This window comes from Nymphalis io, chromosome 2, assembly GCF_905147045.1.
Source record: "Nymphalis io chromosome 2, ilAglIoxx1.1, whole genome shotgun sequence".
NCBI lineage: Eukaryota > Metazoa > Arthropoda > Insecta > Lepidoptera > Nymphalidae > Nymphalis > Nymphalis io.
Genome location: NC_065889.1, coordinates 11,040,423 through 11,065,839, shown reverse-complemented (window position 1 = coordinate 11,065,839; position 25,417 = coordinate 11,040,423). Strand labels below are relative to the sequence as shown.

Sequence of the window (25,417 nt, the reverse complement as noted above, 5' to 3'; positions counted from 1 at the left end):
TACTGATGCTAGGGCTTTGTGTCTGGGTAGGTAGTACCCACTCATCAGATATTCTACCGCAAAACAGCAGTACTTGGTGTTGTTGGGTTCCAGTTTGAAGGGTGAGTGAGCCAGTGTAATTATAGGCACAAGAAATATAACATCTTAGTTTATTGACGATGTAAGCGATGCTTAACATTTCTTACAATGCTAATGTCTATGAGCGTTGTTTATCACTTACCAGGTCCAGGATTTATAAATATATATAACAAATCAAAGAAGACGTCGATGACTGGATACAAAACAATAACACATTTTGGACGTTTCTAACACGAAGCGGCGTTGTTGCACTCTATTTTGCTTTAGCAATATTATTCGTGTTTTATATATAATATAATATCATGACATTATTCACACACGGCCATCTGATCCTAAATTAAGCAGAGCTTGTGCTATGGAAACCAAACAACTGATATACTACATATACTACTTTTCTTTTGTAAATACATACTTATATAGATAATTATATCCAGACTCAGGACAAAACAGACATGTTCATGCACACAAATGTCTGCCCTAGGTGGGAATCGAACACACAACCTTCGGCGTGAAAGGCAAGTATCTACCAACCAGGCCAACCGGCTCGTCATTAAGAGCAAGATAGGATATTCTTTGAAACCGTTAATTAAAAAGCTAGTTTTTCAGAAACGTTTTTGGATATAATTTGTAATTATTTTGTACATAACGGCTAAACTATGATGGCACATAAAAAACAGTTTTGGTACGATTACAAGGCTATCGCTGGCTAAACCTTAGTTGATACATAGAAACAATATAATATTAAATTAAATAATAACCTACTCCGTACTTTTTTAATCTTACTACTTTTTCTCTATTAGTTAATGGCATCGTGTGAAACCGGGCTGGTCGCGAGTATTATACCATTACCGGAGTTTCGATATCAAAGTACACTTTCAAACGATATCCAAACGATTTCATTTTGCAGTCTTAAAGCATTGAACAAATCAAATAAAATCCGACGATACCTTTGTAAACTTTAAAAAATTATAAATGAAAATATTCGTATTTCAAGAGTAAAAGAATCTTTCGCAATAAATTCGTTCCCATATATTATTTTCAAACAATAATTTATCTTCAGGTAAACATATAAAAACTTATCCAACTGATGCAACATTGCCAAATATATTTCCAAATACGAAAAACTTGTAATTTATGGATATATTTATGAATTGATGTAAAACATATCGAGCATTTCAAATACAGCTTGAATCCTTATCACACTAAGCTTTTATCTAGGTCAAAAAATTAAAAAATTATATATTATGTAAACTTCAGCGCATGTTTATTTATTTTTGTATATATTATTGTATAAATATAGCTACTATAAGAAAACTTTGATAAATGAGGAATACTATTCATATACATTATTATATATAAATAATAAAAAATCATGGAGATAGTACTTGTTAATATCCAAGCAGGATATGTCTTTTTAATTAAAATGGTGTAATGTATGTTTGTGTATGTATTGTATACATGTTTATATATGTCTATGTATGCCAGTCGCCGGTTAGGTCCTGCATGTATCTTAATGCAGGGTTGTCTGGAAGAGATTACTACTTGTGTGATAAGACCGCCCTTTGCATGCATCCTGTTGAGCTCCGCAATTATGTTTATATAGCATGGCTTTTCTTGAGCTTTTCTTCTTCTTTTTTTTACTTGTATTTGTCTTATTTCTTTTTCCTTGTGAGCGTGCAATGAAGTTGTTTAATAATAATAATAATAATAATGGTGGAAAAGATTAATTATTACTTAGTTTCTTACCGGTTCTTCTCGGCAGAATCTATATTCCGAAGCGTTGGTAGTTTTACATTTAATTCAATATTGTAACATGAGGATTTAAAAATGCTCTAATAAGCCTATTCAAAAAATAATTATTTTTTTCCATTTGATTCGCTTGTTTTATAAGTGATGTCTGCTGCTGCTGTAAGATATATATTTACTTGTATATTTCATACACAGCTAAACATTAAACAATGCCTTAAGCTGTTCCATACTGTACCATCTTAGTTAAACATTACTGTATCGTGGTTCAAAGCGAAATATTTTTTCCATAAGGACTAGTAGACCTCGAGATCGGTGTGTCCAAACAAACAAACCGTTCACCTAAATCGTATTAGTAAATAAAATATAGACATGACTTCGCTAATCGTTACTTCATTATATGTATATTATATTAATATATAATTAATGTACATGACATTGATAAGTATGAAAATATTTCATCCATTGTTAAAGTATTGGCAAAGCCTAATCTATATATGTATAAGCGAAATACCACTCATCACGAGATCTCCTAAATTATCCGCCCTTTGACTTTTGATTGACTTGAAATTTTTCACAGTTTTTTTGGGGACTGAGTCACCCTCGTCCGAGGGAGAATACCCTAATTTGTAACTCCACACGTGGTCCCTGGGTGGTGCAAATCAGGTGACAACCTAACTGGTGGTAGGCTTCAGCCATGTTTAGTGACCACCCACCGGGCAAAGCCGTATCGCCAAACAATGCTGTTGTGTTCCGATACGATGTCAGGTGACACCATTCTGAGAGTCGGGTCAGAACAGTTGCGTCCCTGCAAAAGCTCGAAAACAATACATACTGGAATCGCAACATTGGGAGACTAGTCGTGGAGGGTAGCGGGATCCGAGGCACAATGCACTGCTGGCCGACCGCAGATAGATGGGGGCCTAAGTAGTGAGCCACTACTAGTCACTCACAAAAGGCTGCCCCGCCAACTGTCGAAAAATCCCGAGGTTGCGCCATCGTGCCGGTCGGCGACCAGATGAAAGGGCCCGATGGATATCCTTGGGGAGGCTCGGGCGTCCCCGCAGTCTCCAGCCTAGTCCCCCATCAGTGTGCGCGATATTCCTTGTGTGTATCATCGTGTCTTAGCAGCATGGCGCCTCGTTCTACTTTCGACTCTCTACCTTTAAACTCTGCAGCAAATAGCCAAGAAACAAAAGAAGAGGAAAGTTTCACAGTGGTTGCACTCCCTCTGGCTTAAAGTGCACCTCAGCAACATTAGAGGGTTGCACTCTATTATCGTGCCAGTCCACTACCGCCTTGAGACTGAGAAACCCCACCTCTTGTTTCTTACGGAGACGCAGATTGGTTGCCCGTCCGACGTATCGTATCTTTCCTACCCAGGGTATACCCTGGAGAACAATTTTAAATCACGAGCAGGCGTATTCATTTACGTCCGGAATGACATCTGCTTTCGGAGTCTCCAGCGATTTGAAGACACCACATTTTCTGTACTTTGGGCTTTGGTAGACACGGCTTTGGAAAAAATCCTGTATGCCTGTATCTACTGATCGCAAAGCGGGAATCAAAAGACAACAAGGCTCACAGAATACCTCAGTGAGGCGGCTGATGCGGCTCAACGGTTGTACCCCACAGCCCAATTGGTGTTTCTGGGGGATTTTAATGCCCACCACAAGGAGTGGCTATTTCCATACCAGGAAACTGACCATGCTGGGTTAGAGACGCGAAGGCTAGCCTTAGCGTTAGATCTTACCCAGCTGGTCCTTGGTGCTACACGAGTACCTGACGTTGACTCGCAAAAGGTGATCTTCTGGTGTACGTCACACACATCTGGAGTGAGTCCATCGAGAAACACGGGGAGGCACTTGCTCTTTCTTTGGATATCTCGAAGGCCTTTGATAGGGTTTGGCATGATGGCCTTATCAGCAAGCTTCCTGCATATGGCCTGCCTGCTAGCCTATGTGCATGGATTTCTGACTTCCTGAGGAATCGATCGTTACGAGTAGTGGTTGATGGCCACTCTTCGGATCAAATGGCTATAAATGCCGGTGTTCCCAGGGGCCAGTGCTCTCGGCGACACTATTTCTGATGCACATTAATGATCTGCTGATGCCTGGTATCCATGGGTATGCAGATGATTGCACAGTTGTCGAGAGCTACAAGTCCAACGCGCGAGTAAGTGAGGCCCAAACCCAGGCTCAGAGAGAGGCTATGGTAGAGCGCCTGAGCGTGACCCTTAAGGCAGTGTAAGAATGGGGTGATGCCAATCTGGTCAAGTTCAATGCATCTAAGACGCAGGCGTGTTTGTTTTCCGCCAAAAAGAAGGAATTCCAGCTACCCCCCTCCTTCCGAAATGTATCTGTACCTATAACTAACCATCTTGACCTTCTTGGCATTACTCTCACGTCGACTCTAAATTTCGGCTCTTTTATCGAGTCCAAAGCCCAAATAGCCGCTCGAAAACTTGGTATCCTCTCCAAATTGAGACATTACTTTACTCCAGAACAACTGCTCAACTTATATAAAGCACAAGTGAGGTCATGTATGGAGTACTGCTCTCACCTTTGGGATGGCTCTGCCAAGAACCACCTTCAGGCTCTAGAGTTGATTAAGAGGCATGCCAGAAGGTTGATAGGAGACGACGCATTGGTCGAGTCTAGGCTCCAAAGTCTGGAACATCGACGTGTAGTTGCATCACTGTCAGTCTTCTATCGGTTACATTTCGGAGAATGTGCTCAGGAATTACATGAACTGATTCCTCCAGCCCCTTTTTACTATCGGACGGCCAGGCAAACGCGACCAAAGCGCCATAGGTACACAGTGGAAATTTCCCGCCTACGTACGAAGCGCTTTGAGTCTACATTCATCATTCGCACTGCGAAACTTTGGAATGCTTTGCCTGAGTCCGTTTTTCCCGATAGATACAATGTTGGTATCTTCAAATCCAGAGTAAACAGGTTTCTTATAGGTAAGCGTGCTACATCTTAGACCGTGTCGATGCTTAACATCAGGCAAGTCAACGGTCAAACGCTGGCCTATTAATAGTAAAAAAAAAAGTTTATTTACTTATTTATTTTCGGAAAAGCATAACATAATACATAAATTTCTGATAATAAAATAACAAACTTTCCACTTTTACATTGAAACATGGAGTGAACCTAACAAGGACAAGTTATTAAACAAGTAATTTAAAAAGCAGAACAAAAAAAACGATAAGAATATTAATGAAAAATACAGTTTTGTAAGGCTTCTAATAACTTAAATAAATTTACGTTAAAGATATCTATACAACTGTAACGTTTATTATAATTGTCACGTGCTCTTACCAAAAAGCGATTTTTTTCTTTCCCCGACTTAGACGCTCACTAAGAACGGATTTTACGCGAATTCTATCCAAAATACATTTCATCTTATCTGCCGAACCGTTCCGATTAGCTAGTAAAGTATATCGTCATCGGGTTGTAACATAAAGTCATATAAATACTAGTAGATCGTAAAATATCAATATGTATTTATTATGTTGACCAATTTGTGTTGTTTGTGGAATTTCATTATGATAAAAGGAACAAATTAATCCTAAGATTTCGATTGTGATGCTACAAATCTCGATAAAAAAAAGATAGGTTCAGCAAACTAACGATCAACGAGCCTGAGGAGATTTAAAGGATTGATTTATTAACGAATGTATACTAATATTATAAATTCGAAAATAACTCTGTGTTTGTTAAGCTTTCAAGAACCATTGAACCGATTTTAATAAAATTTGGTGAAAAGCAAGATTGATCCCCACAAATGGAATTAGGCTACTTTCTCATACCTAATAGCCACCCCTTTCTCCCAAACATGTGGGCAAAGCCGTGGGCGAATACTAGTGAATAATAAAGCAGCTACTTGAAAATTACATTGCAAAGAAAGGGCCCATATCCTGTTAGGACAAGGATTTTACACAAAGATACCTTGTGATTTTTAGGTTGAAACAAAGTCACCAAAGCAAAGTGGTTAAAACACAAATCTCAACCAAAGATTGCTAAAATTGCTAAATTACTGGAGCGTGTCTGAGTAAACTTTGTATGATTAATTGAAACACTGATTATCAATACAAAGTACACGATTCAGTGGTTGTATTAACTACGTAATTTTACTAAAAATACGCGAGAAGAGCTTAATTAATTATTTTTTAATACATTAAATTATTTTTCACTAAAATTTAAATTTCCTTTTTAAATTATTCATCACATTATTTAGTATAAGCATTGGTTTTTCTAGTATTAATATAATAACCTCAAAATAAACATACGCAGGCAAATCGAACGATTAAAATTCATCAATATAATAGAAAGATACACGAAAGGAATAAGCTCCAAACCTTCTCCTCAAAAAGGAGAGAAGGCCTTAGCCCAGCAGTGGGACATTAACAGGCTGTTACTGTATACACGAAAGGTGTTTGGGGTTACTCGGTAGTACTGTACTAATTTTACAATAAATAAAACCACCGAATATGTACTGCTGGTCAGATAGTGTAATTGGTCTCTCTCATTATAAATTAACAAAATTTATTAAGTACTTATAAAAAAACATTGTTATAGCGCGACGTAAAATACATCTAACACCATCTATTGATTAAAAGATAAATTAAAATGACATTTGGCATAATATATTTTGATCTTGAAAAGAGATTGCATACATAAAATACGTATTCAGCTTCACAAAATGAAAATAAATCAGCTTCTTTGTTAGTATCAAAAGATGGTCAAATAGACCACCTGATGGGGAGTGGTCACCTCCTAGGATTAATCACTCCAACTGTTTTGAATTTAATACGTTATAACGTCTCTTGATACTCACACATACACAAACCAGCTCACAAGAGTACAAAGTATTGCTTTGTTTCGGTAGAAAAGTTATTGACTAATGACCTACTCAGACTGGCTTACATTTAGCCATACTAGCAGAAGTTTTAATATATTTTTATGTTAACTACAGAAAATTATTTCAATATTCCCTAAATAATTTATTTATTTTATATACTATATAAATTAATTAAATCGACAACAAATCTACAAAGCTTTAGTCTGTCTGTCCTTCCCGCTTTTAATCTAAATATTTTCCCTACATTCAAATACACCATACAAACGTGTAGCTTAAGCCAGGATTTAAAACGGCGTCCGAGTAATCAACGCGACGCAAAGCTAGTGTCTAATCTGAAGTTGTTTATTGCATTTACTGCACAAACGGATAATTCAATAACGTGAGCTCGAATTTTGATTAATTTTTGATCAGAAGAATTGTAAGTATATTTTAAAATAAAAGTATATAGTTGAAAATAAAAACAAATGAAGCGATTAAGAATGGCTTCAAAATATACACAGTCAAGAAACGTATTAAAATATCACCATAGTCGCATCTACGCAGTAGTTCCTGTAACAGCACATATTTTTACCATTATCGTTATTTCATCACACTTCTCGAAATCCTAAGTACAATATTATGTAATGATTTCCATTCCGTCTGATTACCTCTACGTGTCTCAAATATATTCTGGCTAAGGTCCAAACGACTTGATCGGGCAAACTGAATAATTCCCGGCATTAATCAGGGGCCATTGCCAAAGTTCAATATACGATATCATTTATTTTCTAACAGTAAATAAGTGTGATTGGAGAGTTCAAGTTCAACTAAGGGTTTTATATACATAAATGTATATACTTGTAAGAACTCTTTAAGGAGTATATATATATATATATATATATGTCTGAAATTACCATTATTTCTCAAATTTATTTTTACATTTTGAAAGCCGCATATAAATTATGTAAATAATAGAATTAGGTATTGTGAGGCCAAATCACAAAAGACCAATTTATATTTCATTATTCAGTTTAATGGAAAAAAGGGTTCATTCGTGTACAAAACTCAGAAGGTACTTCGAGTCACAGGTGTCGTGTTAAGCGTCGTGTTTATTTGTTAACGAATAGCGGCCATTGAATTTACGGTGCCCATTATTTTTTTAAGCTAAGGATAAATGAATCGACAAATTTTCCGATTGATTTTTCCGAGTCTTAATCCATTGAGTAGAAGAGAATGGGTTTTGACAGATTTAACATTACTGTATTTCTGCTTTATACAAAATTATGTATGCTCAAGGACCGATCAAGAAAAAATGTATTTGTCGCAGCCGGTCAATCGTACGGACATTCAACGGAACAAAAGGCGCACTAACGGTTGTGAACTTGACGCCGGTGTGGTTCAGCAGAACTTCAGTGCGCTTTCGACAGAGTCGTAATGGTATCGCTCGAGTCTGGGCAGAACACTTTCTGCAAGGCATCGGTCGAGTGAGGTCACGGAATTGTTTTACCATTACATAAGTAGTGTGTAATCTTAATTGTGAAGTGTAATAAAGTGTGATTATATTAGCTTAGTGTTAATCATTTCACAAAAAAATATTAGACACACCTTACGGTAACAATGCGCCATTAACCATGGGATCTATGACGTAAAATCCGTGTCAATAATTACTCTGGCTTACTAACAATTCTTACAGAAACAATTTGTTCTATCTATTAGGTTCCTACTATTCTGTCCTACTACTACCATCCTAGTACTACCATAAAATAATACCATAAATTTAACATCTAGCGCTGGTAGAGCTTATTTTATTTACATCAAATATTCATACAAAAAACTTAAATATTTTTTTAATATATATTTTACATTATATTTAATAACAGTATTTTTAAGATGTACTATATAGCTACGTGTGATAAGCTCATTCTCTATTTTTTTAACTTACTACTACTATCAAGTATTTAACAAAGTAAACGCGTACTTGTGTGATTTCTTTTAGCACCAAACGACACGAATTATAAGGCAAAAGATAAAAAAAGATCAAAGTAAAAAGTTTCGCCGATTCCGCTCAGATTGAACTATTTTCATTTTCGAACCGTTCATGACAATCAATAAGTAAGTTTAATACTTTATACAGAATAAAGGAATCTGAGTTTTTATTTTTATGTTTATAATTACATCTTACGTCATAAATTGACGTTGCCATATATAACCCTCCTTAACCAAGTTAAGGGTCAAAAGAATAATAAATTGCTTTCGACATGCGGAACTTCTGTCTCCATGCCTCACAATTCATAGTTGACTTTCTCCACAGCTATACACAGATATCGCAAAGGATTCAGTGTCAAAAGTACACTCCGTTTGACAGCGTCAATGCGTTTGTTCGCTATAACTTGTGTTTCCCAAAGAAGATGTAGTAACTGAGAGTTTAATAACAAGAACAACGCATTGATTCAGCTCTAATCGTTTATATATATATATTTCTAGGCTCAAACCCGAATCTTCGATGGAGATTCACTGGTCCTCGACACTAAATTTTTTCATGAAACTCTCAATATATATATATATATATATAGGTCAGAAAACTATTTATCACACTTTTAAGCTTCATTTCATGGATTTGTTGAAAACTGAAATAAAAAGTGAAGTGATATGCCAGATAAAAACTCGTCGCTCTAATGGTGCATGTCAATTCAATTTTATGCAACGTAAAACAACAAAGTAGAATGGTTAGATTTCCTATTGTTTTTTTTTTTAATTTAAATTTCCGTCTCTAAGGGTAAAATTATATAAAAAAGTGTTAAAACATTATACGATTAAAGAAGAAGTTTTAAGCCAGTTTTAATTGTAAAAAGTTGCTCAAATGTTACATTAAAAAAAAGCGATGTAACGTAGTCTTTGATACTGAGATTGCTGTACTCTTCGTACTTTGCTATGTATTGTCTCGTTAACTTGTTTGAAACTTTTAATTTTATTTTTAAAGTTTACCCAAATGTAACTTGTAAATAACTCGCATTAAGGAATTGTATATTTATTGTGTGTTCTCCTGTAAGTGAATTGAGAATGAGAAATAAAGATTTTTATTAAATATTTAAAGATTTGATTTAAATTCTGTTAAGAGCCTCTTGTAGAAAAGTTTTAAAGCTAACATTATAATAGTTTGTTAGAATACCACGCTATTATAATTCGGGTTGCTGGATACAAATATGTTTCCTTACGACATTTTTCTTCAAGCCGCCAAGACTGAAAAGACAAATCAAGCACATGTGGTGGTGCTTGGGCTCAAACCCGAATCTTCGATGGAGATTCACTGGTCCTCGACACTAAATTTTTTCATGAAACTCTCAATCAAAAACACTACAAATATTTATTTCAAAATACTAAAATCACTATTGAACGGATGGAGTGAATTATATTTTTCAATGAAATAAATATTTGTAATATAACTAACTATATTAATTAAAATAAACTATTTTAAATATATCAAAATCCGTGCACATGCAAAGCAAGACATGGCATCAATCTCCATACATTTTACCGGCAAACACTGTGCTCGAACGCGTATGCATTATTCATGTTTGATGGCGAAACGTTCTGTGTTTTGTGCAGGATTTACGAACGAACACAGTCTTTGGAAGTAGCTTGCACAAGAAATATTTAAAAATTAAAACTTGACTTATTCATCAAGTATTGCCATGGATAAAAAATTATGATGGCTATTCATATTTATTATTAAGTATCATGGTCCCGTTGTTGGAGACATTCTAAATTCTCAGTTAACTTCGCAAATTGAGAACAAATTTATTTAATCCATATTAATCATATTAAATAACCGAAGTGGCTCAGTAGTCAGAACACGTGAATCTTAATTCATGATTTCGAGTCCAAACACACACAAACATCATTGAATTTTCATATTCTCGTTTATATAATATTTATAATCTTATTGAAGGAAAACATCTACACATGCATGTTAATTTACAGAACTCAAGATGGATTATAAAAACAAATTAAGCTAATAAAAAAACAGCGGTACTTCCCAGGAACGTCCTCCATGGAGTTTCAAATATTATAACCGGACCATATCGGTTCTCTCTCAAACACACGATCTATACTAACATTATAAAAACAAACTAAATCTCTCTGTCTTGTCACTTCATCGTGTAACGATTGAACCGATGGTAATGATAATAATAATATCCTGGGACATTACATTATACCCATGACGATTGATCCCAAATTAAGCAGAGCTTGTACTATGGAAACCAGACAACTGATGTAGTACATATACTACTTTTTTTTGTAAATACATACTTATATAGATAATTACACCGATACTCAGGACAATGTCCATGCACACAAATGTCTGTCATTGGTGGGAATCGAACCTATAAGCTTCGGCGTCAAACGCAAGTACCTACCAACCACGCCAACCGGCTCAATTTGAAATTAATTCAGTAAAGATAATGGGTAATAAAAATGGCTGTATTTAAAACATATGTATATTGACACAGCGGATTGGTGAGAAACATCATACAATATAAACTCGCATACAGAGACGGGATCGGATAATCGGCTAAATGTGACAAGTCACATCTGTGAGTTTTCGTTCCATCATAAATTCTTCGTAAAAATATTGTGCTTGAAATATCTTTGCATAGTTTTTTAATGTTAGTCAGTTTTTTGTTTTATTTTTTCGCAATAAGCTCTTTATTCCGGAATGGTACCTATTAACTTAAAAATTAATTTAAATTTTAAATAATGACCATAAGAAGATCGTCAGATATACTATATAATATTGACTTCATATTCATTTAGGAGTTGAAATACGTTATATATGAAGCAAAAATAATGGCCATGTCGTCGGTCATCGCTATGTAATCACAGGACGATAAATGAAACTTTGCAAATAAATTACGGGTTCTAATACATTTCTTACGCTAATATTTTTGTTTCTCGTTTGCGATAAAAATAAACTTGGCCCTCGTGAAACACCACATGTATTTTGTGTACTAATCTATACCTGACTACAATATAAGCAAGTAACATGCATTAGAATTATATTTTAAAATTAAAAGACAATATGTAATTAAAATAACGCAAGGTTTTTGATTAATTGTCCATCAAACTTATTATAAAAATTTATAACTTGTAATCAAATATGACCAACTACCTAACTAATAACTGAGTTTTGGTACTGCAAAAAAGCTTTACACCGTCAATAGATTGCCAAACATGTGATCTACGATGTTATATATGTGTGCAATGAAGTTGTGCTCACAATTACACTGGCCCACTCAGCCTTTGATATTCCTTATATTCCGGATACTGCAATATGTTTTGATAAGTAACCTACCCAGATTTGCTTGATCATCTATGTACAATAAAGAACGTATTACTAGAAAATGTGAATGTTAAAAATTGCGGTTTCAAGTCTAAACAAGCACTATTGAGTGAGATATATATATATACATGTATGGTGAAAAGCTACCACAGGTGTTTCCACCAATCCGCATTGTAGCAGCATGATGAAATAAGCTAATACCTCCTCAAAAGGCAAGCCATTACTGTTGCTGTACGCAAAAACACAACAATGGAAATATGATATTTATGGCCTTAATAAAATTTTATTCCGATCTTTTGATTTGATTCTCAATATAATCACGATTCTTGAGTTAATACCTAGGGCAGTCAGAGTTAGATACTCTGTCTTATTCAGTACTATAGTCGCATGACATAAAGCTGTGACACGAGAAACGGGTTCAAAAAATCTGCATTACAACGGACACATTCTAAAGTTCTCAACAATTCCAAAATGAAAGCTATTACTCAAAAAGCTGGACGAACGTACTTAAAAGCTTTGAAAAGCTTAAATGTTGACATTCTGAATATGTATGCACAAATGAATAATAAAAAAATTTAAAGAGCTCTTGTCACGTCTGAATTAGCTAATTAAGGCATGAATTCTTTTTCCAGGTTCACTTTGAACTGTTTTTTGCGTATATTTTCTTGCTACTTATATTTTAAATTATGACTGTCTTGACTTGGCTATACATTGATATTGTTAAGTGTATTTTAAGTACTACCATCTAAATACATATTATATTTCGAAATTGTACATCAAGTTTGTTGTAATTATTCTTAGTAGTAGGGTTTTGCAGTGTGATGAATGATAATAATTACAGGGATAACAGACATTCTTTACTACTTCCCAAGGTGGGTGGTCTATTGGTGATGTGAGGAATAGTTAATATTTTTACAGCACCAATGTCTATGGGTGATGTTGACCATTTACCATCAGGTGGCCCATTTGCTGTGCGCCTACCTATTTTATAAAAAAATTGTTATAGTTGCCACCAGCCTTGGTAATTAAGATGTTATGCCCCTTGTGCATATAGTTACACTTGCTCAGTCACCCTTCAAGCCTTTAGCCGTAGAATAGATAATAAGTGAGTGGTACTTACTCATACGGGCTTACGCATGACCCTACCACCACGTAAACCCCCAACAAAATTCTCATGAGATATAAATTAATGCATACCTTCTCTGCATACCACCCGGTACAGGCGTTGCTGCCAGTCTCGCCTGCCGTTTCAATAACTGAACAGTCAACGCAAAAGACACCACCATCATCAGCATGGGAATGTAGAACGCGACCAAAGATCCGAACACCCAGAACAGTCTGTTGTTGATAACGCAGAGATCTGGCGTCGGCATTATATTCGTCTTGTTGATTATGCCTGTAAACAATGAAAATGTTAGTTTTTAAACGACCTACTCCTTAAATAAGTTTAGTCCATATTTTCGATACAATATTTAAAAAATCTCTTTTTTTTACAGAATTGGTAAGCGGACGAGCATATGAGCCATCAGATGGTAAGTGGTCACCAACGCCCAAAGACATTGGCATTTTAAGAAATATTAACCGTCGCTTACAATGCGCCACCAACCTTAGAAACTAAGATGTTATGTCCCTTGTGCCTGTAATTACACTGGCTCACTCACAACAATACCAAGTATTGCTGTTTTGCGGTAGAATATCTGATGTGTGGGCGGTACCTACCCAGCTTGCACAAAGGCCTACCAGTAAAATTTAAGACATATTTATTTAAATTTTTTCAATCAACAACAATGCAATTAATAGAACACCAATTTAACTTTTAAAATTATGCTAACGAATAAGAACGAAACGTCTTTTTAAAAAATAAAACGAAATGTACATTTTCATACCTAAATAGTCAATACAATAAGAAACCAATAATTTTATTCAATAGAGTAGTATGTCGTAATATATTTCTTTCCTTTTTAAAACTATACATAAGAAAGAGAGAGAAAATCTTTAGTCTTGTCACTTAGCACAGACACTATTTTAATCATAAATTAAACATTTATATCTGCATATGGAACATTTGTAAATTGTGTAATATTATATTAATTATCAACTAGTAGAGTTTTAGTTATGTTATTACTAATATCTGTTACCTAGATCTCGAATAGGCGAATTAGTAGTCTCATTATTTATTTATTTTAGAAAGACTAACTGAAATATATATAATCTACAATTTTTTCTCGTGTTACAAAGAGGAAGGCGGACGGAAATGGGCTACCTGGTAAGTGGTCACCATCGCCCATAGACGCTATAAGAAATATTAACTTACATCGTCAATGCGCAATCAACCTTAAGAACTAATATGTATTTTATACGTGCAATTACACTGACTTACTCACCCTTCAAATCGAAACACAACAATACTAAGTATTGCTGTTTAGCAGTAGGATATATGATGATGAGTGGGTACTCACCCAGACGGGCTTGCACATAACCCAACCAAGTAAAAATAATTTCCCATTACCTTACGTAACATACTCAACCATTCTATGTAAATACCATTGCAATTTGTATTTTAATACTTATATGCAACGTAAATTTGGTCTTATGTATGCAAGAATAAATAGGAAAATCACGTTTACATTTGTACAGTTCTCTTAGAAAATGTTAACATATATTTCAATAGAAATATGCTATACGAATTTTTATTGCTATATCCCGGTTTATATCAAATCGGACCGGCATTAACGGACTGTAAGATCTTGCACACATTATATGTCGTAACTATAGATATCGATAGGGCAATACAAAATTACATGTAAATAATATCCGAACCGATGGTGTAAGCTTTCAGCAAATGTTCACCGATATACTTTGTGCAGAACCAACTGAATGATCCTGCACAAAGTCCACTGGCGATATCCGCATACCAACAAGTGGATCAAAATATGCTCCTTTTTAAATGTTAAAATGTGTTGAAGGTGATTGTTACGTCATATCACGAATTTACATCTCCCAGTACCAAACAAATTAGGACGATAAATTTTCAACCTAATGAGAACTACTTCTCGGTAATCCTCTTCGAGGATATTTTACGAAATAAACTGAATATTATAAAATAAATTCAAAAATAATTTTACTCAGGATAAGTAAATTTCTCAGCATGACTTCAAGATGTTGTAGACGATCCAGATGTAGTACTTGACATAACTAGTTTAAAGACTATTTTTGAGAGAAATAGCTGCGGAACTAAAATATTTCATAATATCAAAAACAAATAACAGAAACATTTTGAATATTTGGTGAAATAAGTAAACGACAACTCGATTGGTTGTATGAAATAAATATTTCAATTCAAATATATTATACATATTTATATATATTATATTATATAGATATGTCACAATAAGCAGATTTAATTGACTAATTAACGGCAACTTCATTTGTATATTATTAAATCCAAGCGTAATCTTAAATGTTTTTATAAAATAAAATAAAAAGGAAACTCCAGCTGAAAAGTAATCCAGTATCGTTCCGAAGACGCCATTGTCCTGCCGTGGAGTATTTCAATATCTCAATCAAAGAAAACTAGAATAGACCACAAGACAGAATTGAACTCTTGATAATAGTAAATTTAAGGAATAATAATTATAAAAATTGAATAATACTAGATGAATTAATTGGTTTCGAACAGAATAGCCGTTTAATGTATTCAAACGATAGCGATCTCTTAAAAGCCTTCCATTGTTTTCCACTACTCTTCATCAACCCCTGTGGGTGTGAGTAATGTGATTTATACATAAATGTTGATTGAACCCTTTTCAGGATTATAATTGAATGAATTATGAAATTTAAGACTGAGCCAAAGTTGATAAATAAGATTGTACCACAATTTCATACAGATTTTTATTTAGTTTTGGCCCAAGCCTATCTAGATAGGTACCACTTATTCATCAGATATTCTGCCTCCAAACAGCAATGCATAGTATTGTTGTGTTTCCGTTTGAAGGATCAGTGAGCCAGTGTAATTACAAGACAATAGACATAAGATCACAGTTTCCATAATATAATATATTGTTGAGAACCGGAGCAGAGATGGGTCAGATGCTAGATATAAAAAGTAGCATATGACTTTCTTCGGGGTTACAGCTTACTTCATACCAATTTTAATCAAAATCTTTTTAATTGTTTTTTTAGGTATACGAAAGGTAAAACAACACAATAAACATACATACACAGAGAAAAAAAAATCAAAATCTGAAAAAAACTTTGTTTGATACTAGAAAACTAAAATAAATTTTAAATAACGACGTAGCTAAGTGCGGGACTTCCATCGGATCCAAATAAAAATATTTTTACACGACTGCCCAAAAAAGGAGTTCCTATAACGTTTTCAGGGTTCATATAATTATGTATACAAGTTTCTTTAGTACAGTACAGTATAACTTTTAAATGGCTGAACAGATTTGGATGTATGGTGCATCATCAGAATCATTTTTTTTTTGCAGTGGAAACCTTCAGAAAGGTACCTGGTTCCCATGGGGGTGGGATCGGGTTATGTAGGATTCAATCGTTAGAACCCTTATATCATTCCGAATGAAACTCATTAATTCATTCATGCCAGTCGTGTTTTTTATTTAGTTTAATTTAAATATTATTTAAAACAAGTTTTTATTTAATATTATTTTATAAACTACAATATATTTACGACAAAAATAAAAAAATGTGCTCAATCGTTTGGGTAAAATTAATTTAAAATTCAGTTGCAAGGTTTTATTCATACACATTTACTAACAAGGGAAATTAAATAAACGCGTGTAAAAAATTCGACCGACTAAAATAATTTTCAAGTGCAACGCTAAAAAATATGCTTCATTCATTGGCCATTTACCTAACTTGTTAATAGTTAGTAAGGCATTTTTAAGCGTTTCGTTTTATATACCTCATATTTTGGGATCTATAGGGCTATTTATAGGACTATTCTGTAAGAACAAACTCGAGATTCACTGCAGAAATCGGTTGTGAACTGTCTGAAATTGATATGCGAAATTGACCATAAAAATTATTACATATCAAGAATACACGCGTCGAAAAAAAATACCTTCATAAGTCGGTTGTTTCACGGGCGAGTAATGAAGTGAGTTCTTACAGAATAACCGTCCTTAATAATAAGCACCTTCGTCGTTATGTCTCTTATAACTAATAGACTACATTGGTTTATTGACCCTTCACACCGGAACAGTAAACGCAATGCGTTTTTTTTGGTGTAACAATAAATGCGTAATGTGTAATTAGCCTAAGGCAAAAACATTCAAAAACATTATCGTATCGTATGTATGTGTACACTTATACATTTACTGGTAGGGTTTTGTACAGAATTATCCTAATGCCAAAGCAAATGACTGATTTCCAGGTTCTTCTCGGTATAATCTACATTCCGAACCTTCAGTTTACACCAATCAACGATATTTGGTGTAAAGTGAAGATTCAAAAGTGCACGCATAAATCTTGAATAAATATTATTAATAAATAGATTTTGAATGAATATCTAATACTTTTGACAGCTGTATTCCAATTTTAAAAGTCAGCTAGTATAATTAAATGTGTTTACAACAATTTCTTTAATCCCACGATTGTTGGCGCATCGATACTATAAGGAGTGGATTATACTGCTCACAATGCCAGTATCTATCGGAGAAGGTAAATCAGTCACCATGAGGTGTTTCAAAAAAAATTGAATTTGCTCTTGTAATTTTTTTTTCGCGTAAACTGTTTTACGTATAAAAATGTTGACTTTGCGAAACGTTATCGAATACTTGTGAGAGTATAGCAACACCTGAGCTCGGTGATCCATTGTTATTTACAAAAAAGGCTAAATACGCGATTACTTTGTTACTTTAAACAATTTTATTTTATGTAAATAGCGATATTTCAGCTACAGTATTATAATTTTTATGTTGCTGAAAAATTTAATAGACATTTTATATTTGTAAGCAGAAATATAATGCTTCGTTGATTAAATTAATTATGGTAGTGTATTGAAAGAAACTCAACGGATATTTTTTTTAATTTCTTATCATATACTCAGTAACAGCCTGTGAATATCCCATTGCTCTTCACCCTTTTTTATTTTGAGGAGAAGGTTAAGGGTAGTGTAGGTAAGGAGTAGGGTTGGAGCTTATTCCACTACGCTGCTCCAATGCGGGTAGGTTGAATACACATGTGGCAGAATTTAAGTAAAATTTGACACATGCAGGTTTCCTCACGATGTTTTCCTTCACCGTCAAGCACGAGATGAATTATAAACACAAATTAAGCATATGAAAATTCAGTATTTGCCCGAGTTTAAACCCACGATCATCGGTTAAGATTCACGCGTTCTAACCACTGGGCCATCTCGGTTTTTATCATACATACTCGTACATTTTTAAATATCTTATCAAACCCACGTAAAAGCAGTATTAAAAAATACAGAAAATCATAGCCATCAATAAATTCTACGACACTACTTTAATATTATGATTTTAAGTTATAAGAAAATCCTCAGAATCTTTTGATATTATTTACACATTAATTGATTTGGGCTCGTTCTATTTCCAATACTGCTATTCTGTAAGACTTCACTTTACTAGTGAAATATTGAACACCTTGTTATGATCAAAGACTAATTTTTTACTTCGTCTCCACATAACAATGTTATTGAATGAATTCGATGGACAACTTTATTAACGTTCTTTGCACAAAGTATTTGCATTCATATTCCTCTGAATAAATCAGTCATTTAAAAAAGTTTCAGAAAATTAAAGAACTAAAATATGCAATGGAATCAAAATGTATTTAAAGTTTGTATAATATATTATAATTTGAATAATTCACTATAAATCAATTTTTCATAGATTTATATGTTATAATATAATATTTCTGATATACTTTATGAAAATCAACGAAAACAAACTCTAAGCTTTTTATCATATGTATAATCTTATATACAATAACAATATGTCTGATTTATTAATATTCATTTAACACGAGCTTTCAATATATTCGCTGCTAAACAAACATTTATTATACTTTTCAATTTTGCATTGTCCTTTGATTATATATATATGTAATTGTTACAAGTTTGATTTAAAATAAATATTTGTAGCTATTGGTTAAAGAAATATAACAGCTTAAAAATGCTGCACTATTGAGTTCGCCTTAACTACAGAGGAAAATTTGAAAATTATTCTATTAGATTGCTTCAATGGATTATTTATAAGTTATGGTGGATACATATTCGGCAAAAATTCATCAGATATATACTGGTTTCCTCACAATATTACCCTGCATCGTCGGACACAAGATCAATTATAAACATAAATTAAGTATATGAAAATTAACAACTGCTTCTCTGGTTTCGAAAACGCAAACTTTGGTTAAGGTTCAGATGTTCTCACCACAATTAAGCAGTGAGACAGATTATTTTTATAAGCAAAGCTTTCTTTTTATTTCATTATTAATAAGTGATCACAACAATGGCAAGACTTTACTAAGAATAAAGCATACCTTTCATAATCAATGCGCTATAAAAGATTTTTGATGCCATAACCCTTGTTTAAGTAGTTCAAAGTTAACACTAGCGTCTAAGTTATAATATAAATCACCAGTAAATTATGTTTTTTTTATAGTATAGGACGGCGGACGAGCATATGGGCTGTAGCGGAGTTGTGAATGATATTGTAGATGAGGTTTGATTAAAACAAAGTTTCTTCCACTACTAATTTATTTCTTGTAGAAATAATAAACACAAAGATAGGCACAGCACAGAGTAGAATGAGAAGAACGAAGTATGAAGATAAGTTTAGATGCAAGAAGGAAGTATGACTTATTACAAAGACTTAAGGTGCAAAATCGTGTAGCCAATTACAAGAGAGAAGCGACGTGCGTTCAGTACGAGATCTAGGATTCGACTGTTTGGCGGAAGGCGGCCGACACTGAGCCGATGCGCTTACGTTTCTTTGTTTAAAGTAACGGTATATAATCAAAGAATAGACATTTCTATTATACGATCGCGCGGCGACTGCCTTCCGACATTACATAAATTATTATATTTTATTTTAATTATTTATATGATTTTAAAGTGTTAATATTTATATTGTGTATTACATGTATATGTTATAATATATAATATGTATTTATTATATAATTAATTTATATAATTTATATAAGTATATAAAGTATTATAGTATATATAGTATAGTTATATGTACATAGGTTGTAGGGATCTGGTAAGTGTCGCGTTCGCCACAGGGCCATCTGATGATAAGTGGTCACCAATCGCCCTTAGACATTAGCATTGTAAGAAATGTCAACCATCGCTTACATAGCCAATGCGCCACCAACCTTGGGAACTAAGATGTTTTGTCCCTTGTGCCTGCAATTACACTGGCTCACTCACCCTTCAAAGCGGAACACAACTACATCAAGTACTGCTGTTTTGCGGTAGAATATCTGAAGAGTGGGTGGTACCTAACCAGACGAGCTTGCACATAGCCCTACCACCAGTAAACCCTGGTGGATATCATTGTTTCAAATTTAAAACGTTTAAAATATTATTTAACTATAAAATACAGATTAATTATTATCTGGTTGCTTACACAAAGTTCATCTCAGGTCTTGAAAGTGCACTCAATGAGGTTTTAATGAACGCCCGCAGTTATTAAATTCTAAAATAATTTATGACAAAATTTTAGCAGATTACCCACTCTAGTGATTTGAGTTTCGAGATGAGGTCATATGGTGAATTTCACAATATAACTACGAAAAATTAAATATTTATGAAACGATTTACTCATCGAAAAACCGTTATTATTTTTTAAAACATCCTGCATAAATTGCCGTAATCCCATTTGGATTAGCGGGTGATTATAGAAACAATGCTGTCTTCTTCTTTCGAATGTCAAATCAATAATGACAGAAAGAGTGAAATCAGTGTTGTACCAAACAGCCGCTCATTTTTGCTATTATATAATAACAGGTGAGTAAGATAAGAAAATACAATGAAGATATTTATAGTTAACTAACATCATGTGTTTTTAAATAAAATCGTTCAAGAATCATGATTATTCACTGTACAACGTGCTAGTGATGGATATAAAATGGCCATGTTTGATCTAATTGAAGTTAGCTAAATATACGAAGCATAACAATTATTGATGATGATAATGTCCTTTTTACTGATTTCGGTCTTGGTGGTTGTTCTTAAGAGATTCCAACCAGGAAATACTATAGTGTACAAGTACGTGTGCAATCACAGAAACCCTCTCCCTGTTCCGAAGGGACAAGAAATCGATACGATATGAGAAAGTTCAGACGTCTTTACGTGCTTTCCGGGGCACGGTATAGTAAGCACAACAACCAAGCTACATACTGCAACTGAGAACTACTAGACAAAAGCATCCATTGAATTATTTTGACCATACCTAAGAATATAATCCAGAACCTCAGGATCCGCAAGTTGGCAATTATTAATATAGTATAAAAGTAATATTATTCAATCACTTTTAAGAAATATAAAGTATAAAAATACCTTATTTCTGAATTATACTCAATAAAAATTGACTTTAATAAAAACTTTGCAAATATTGCAGTGACTGCTAAGTAGCTAAGCTAGTATTTAAAAAAAACGATTTAACAAATATCCACACACAAATGAAGGCTAAGGTTGAAGTGGTTTTAGCCCTCTTTTAATTTCAAAATTTACAAATTTGGAATACGTTTTCCGTACGTGTCATCCGATATGGACACGTTTTACGAATACCAAAGCCCCCAGCGGTAGAGTGAAAATATTCATCTGCGTCAATCTCTTCTCGTTATTAATTTTGCCTTAGAAACAATATACTTGCAATATTTTGATCAATAATATTCCTATATAAATTTTAAATAATATGAAAACGAATTATTATCGTATATAAACTTTGAACAATATATAATTTGCTATCATGTACATTGCTCAATTTTTTTACGAAGAAAGGAGACAAACATATACACAGCTAATCATTATTACACACAATAATATTAAACAATTACATAACCTTACATTGAAAGTGGATCTAGTCGTTTAGTAAGAGAATTACGAACATATTCACACGGGACTTTTATATTTAAAAATAATAATAAAAAAAACACCTACCGCCAATACGTAACGACAAAAAACTTGTTAACATCACTTCTACGAAAACATTGCTTTACAAATTCCTTTATTCAGAAAATACGCGTAATGATATTTCAGTATTTGAATTTCTTATCGAACGCACCAGTTTCCAGAAACATTAACGTCAAGAGCTCTTAGCACTAAATCAAAGGGAAATAATGATTACAGATTTACGAGTGAAATCACTCATAAAAGAGGGTCCGAATTCGATTCCAGATTAATAATATAAAATCTAGTCGGTTGAAAGGAAGATTGTTTGAATTTCCGAAACGCTTAACATATCTGTTCATAATCGATATACAAAGTAATGCCATGTATAATATGCTAATCCATGTATTATATGCCGAGATGACCCAGTGGTAAGAACGCGTGAATCTTAACCGATCGTGGGTTCAAGGCCGGGCAAGCACCACTGAATTTTCATGTGCTTAATTTGCAATTATAATTCATCTCGTGCTATACGGTGAAGGAAAACATCGTGAGGAAACTTGCATGTGTTTAATTTCACTGAAATTCTGCCACATGTGTATTCCACCAACCCGCATTGGAGCAGTGTGGTGGAATAAGCTCCAACCCTACTCCTCAAAAAGGGAGAAGAGGCCTTAGCCCAACAGTGGGACATTCACAGGCTGTTACGAATGTATTATATAATGTTTGTATTTATTGCGACAGCCTCGTTAGTCGAATGGTTTGCTTATATACCGTGGATCCCGAGGTTGTTGGTTCAAAAATTAGATGGGAACATTGAAAACTTAATGGTTTTTTTTTATTAAGTAGTTAGGCGAGCTACCAATGGGCCACTTCATGGTGCGTGATCACGACTGCCCATAGAGATTGGAACTGTAAGAAATAGACCCCACCCCTTACATCGTCAATGCGCTACCAACCTTGGCTGACACTAAAAATAATGTCTAAGTATTAACATTCACAAGAGATTAAAAAAAAATCACAATGTCCTTTTAGTTAAAAAAAAAACAATTTATTATGACACAATATTCGATGTAGCTGAATAATAAACCGTCAATCGAATATTTTAAATACAAAAACGATTTCATAATTGATCAAAGCGATTCTGATTATTTCCTCATTTGAATTGTAAAGGAATTAATTCTTTGATGTAGCGTATTCGAGTCGAATTGTAATTTGTCGATTTTCAAGAAGAATTCGTTACGTTTATTTATTAGTTCCTTCATCTATTGATCACGTTTTGAGAATAAACCTTGAATAGCAAAATAAGATTATTATTTAATAATTACGTTTGAAAATTTAATTTATGTAATTTCTGAACGTAAAAATATACGAACGCAAAGAATATTAAACGAATAAGTGTTTCTAAGAAGTTATACAACTTATGTATTTTAATTTAGCACAATATATATATATGTAGTACCTAATGTACAGATGATAGCCGTGGTTAGTAAATTTTTAACGGGCTTATTTTTCAATTAAGCCTAAAGACATATCTTACACTTTTATCGCAACAAATAATTATAAGAATCTGTTAAAGATACTGCTTCGAAGATATAAGTTTATTTTGTGTTTTTACTCCTATATTATTTTCCATGTATGAAACTTAAATATGCACAGGCTTTATCATTTTGTTTTTGTTGAATAGGTCCACCATACGTCGGCTAAAGATGTTTTACAGGCTTCAAATCAACAATTTATACTTAATTATTATAATATACGGCGGCAAGACTGGGGCACCATCATCGATTGAGTCTATCAATATTTAGACGAGAGTGATTGCATACTTTTTGCTGTTATGTCACTATCGAAACGTCAAACGGTTGCCGTCTCATGATTAGACGTCATTAACGGATGCCGTTTAATTACGTTTGAATTGCTGGGGTCCCCCAGGGATCTGTGCTATCTCCCACACTCTTTCTTTTGCATATCAATGATATGCTCTCTCTTGGGAACATACATTGCTATGCAGACGATAGTACAGTGCATGGTGGATACCAAGGACGCACAGTGGCTGGGCGGGCAGAAACTGAGGAGAGGCGGGAGAATCTTGTCATTGAACTCGATAGGACGTTAGAGCTCATCGCCAAATGGGGTTCTGATAATCTTGTTGAGCTTAATGCCAAGAAAATACAGGTATGCGCTCTCACAGCGAAAAAGTCACCATTTTCCCCCCTTCCCTCCCTCTGTGGCACACCGCTGATGATACAAAGCAAAATCGCCATGCTGGGGATGGACGTTCGCTGCGACTTTAAAACAGCCTCACGGAAACTCGGAGTTCTGAACAAGGTGCGGCGCTTTTTCACGCCACAACAACTGTGCCTGTTATACAAAACACAGGTACGGTCTTGCGTTGAATATTGCTCGCACCTTTGGGGTGGCTCCACTAAGTACCTACTGGAGGCCTTGGACCGGTTGCAGCGACGTGCAGTACGCATTATTGGCGACGTAAAGGTCACAAACACCCTTGAACCCTTACAATTACGTCACGAGATAGCAGCACTGAGCGCTTTCTATCGACTGTATCACGGCGAGTGCTCTGAGGAATTATTTTCTCTAATTCCTGCTTCCCCCTTCCTTCTTAAGTCTACGCGAGCAGATTCTCAACGTCACCGCCTAACTGTGACATCAATTCCATCGCGCACAAAAAAATTTGGCAACTCCTTTCTTTGTAGCACTACCAAAAAATGGAATTCCTTACCAGCTCACGTGTTCCCCTCGTCTTACAACCCAGGTTCCTTCAAACGGGGCGTGAAGAGACATCTTGCGGGCCGGCAAGGCGGGGACGGCTAGTATAGAACATTCTTCCCGACTGTACTGGCCGTCGTCGCGTTTGGACTCTACTACCACTTTCCATCAAATGGAGTAGAGTCATTTGCCATCCCGGCGCATATAAATAAAAAAAATTACAAAAGATGGAATTACCTGATGTCTTTACTGACACGCCGATTTATACAGGTACTTTTAGAAAATAAATAACAATTTTAAAGATAAAACTATTTCAGTTCTTTTATTATTTCTTATGCAACTTCATTATTAAAAAGTGGTATCAAAAAGTAACAACAGAATTAAAAACGTGAAGTTTTAGCAAGTCGCGTAATATATATTATATTACGCGACTTTATTTAAAGCATTATTGTATTTCATCTTATTTGAAGTGAGATTTAAGTGAAGAGAGATGAGCTGTAATAATGAAAATGTGAATGTAACGCAACCGTGTGAAGTAGCGGACACGCCTACGCGTACGCTTTAATACA

The 25,417-nt window shown here is 34.3% G+C and overlaps 1 protein-coding gene across 1 annotated transcript in view; it reads right to left on the bottom strand.

The window, feature by feature from the left end:
* LOC126773304 (5-hydroxytryptamine receptor 2C) overlaps positions 1 to 25,417 on the bottom strand; it is a 65,062-nt gene that overhangs the window by 23,732 nt on the left and 15,913 nt on the right. Inside the window, exon 4 of the mRNA XM_050494137.1 lies at positions 13,211 to 13,409. Within this exon, the coding sequence (XP_050350094.1) occupies positions 13,211 to 13,409 (199 nt within the window). The remainder of the gene's footprint in view (positions 1 to 13,210; positions 13,410 to 25,417) is intronic.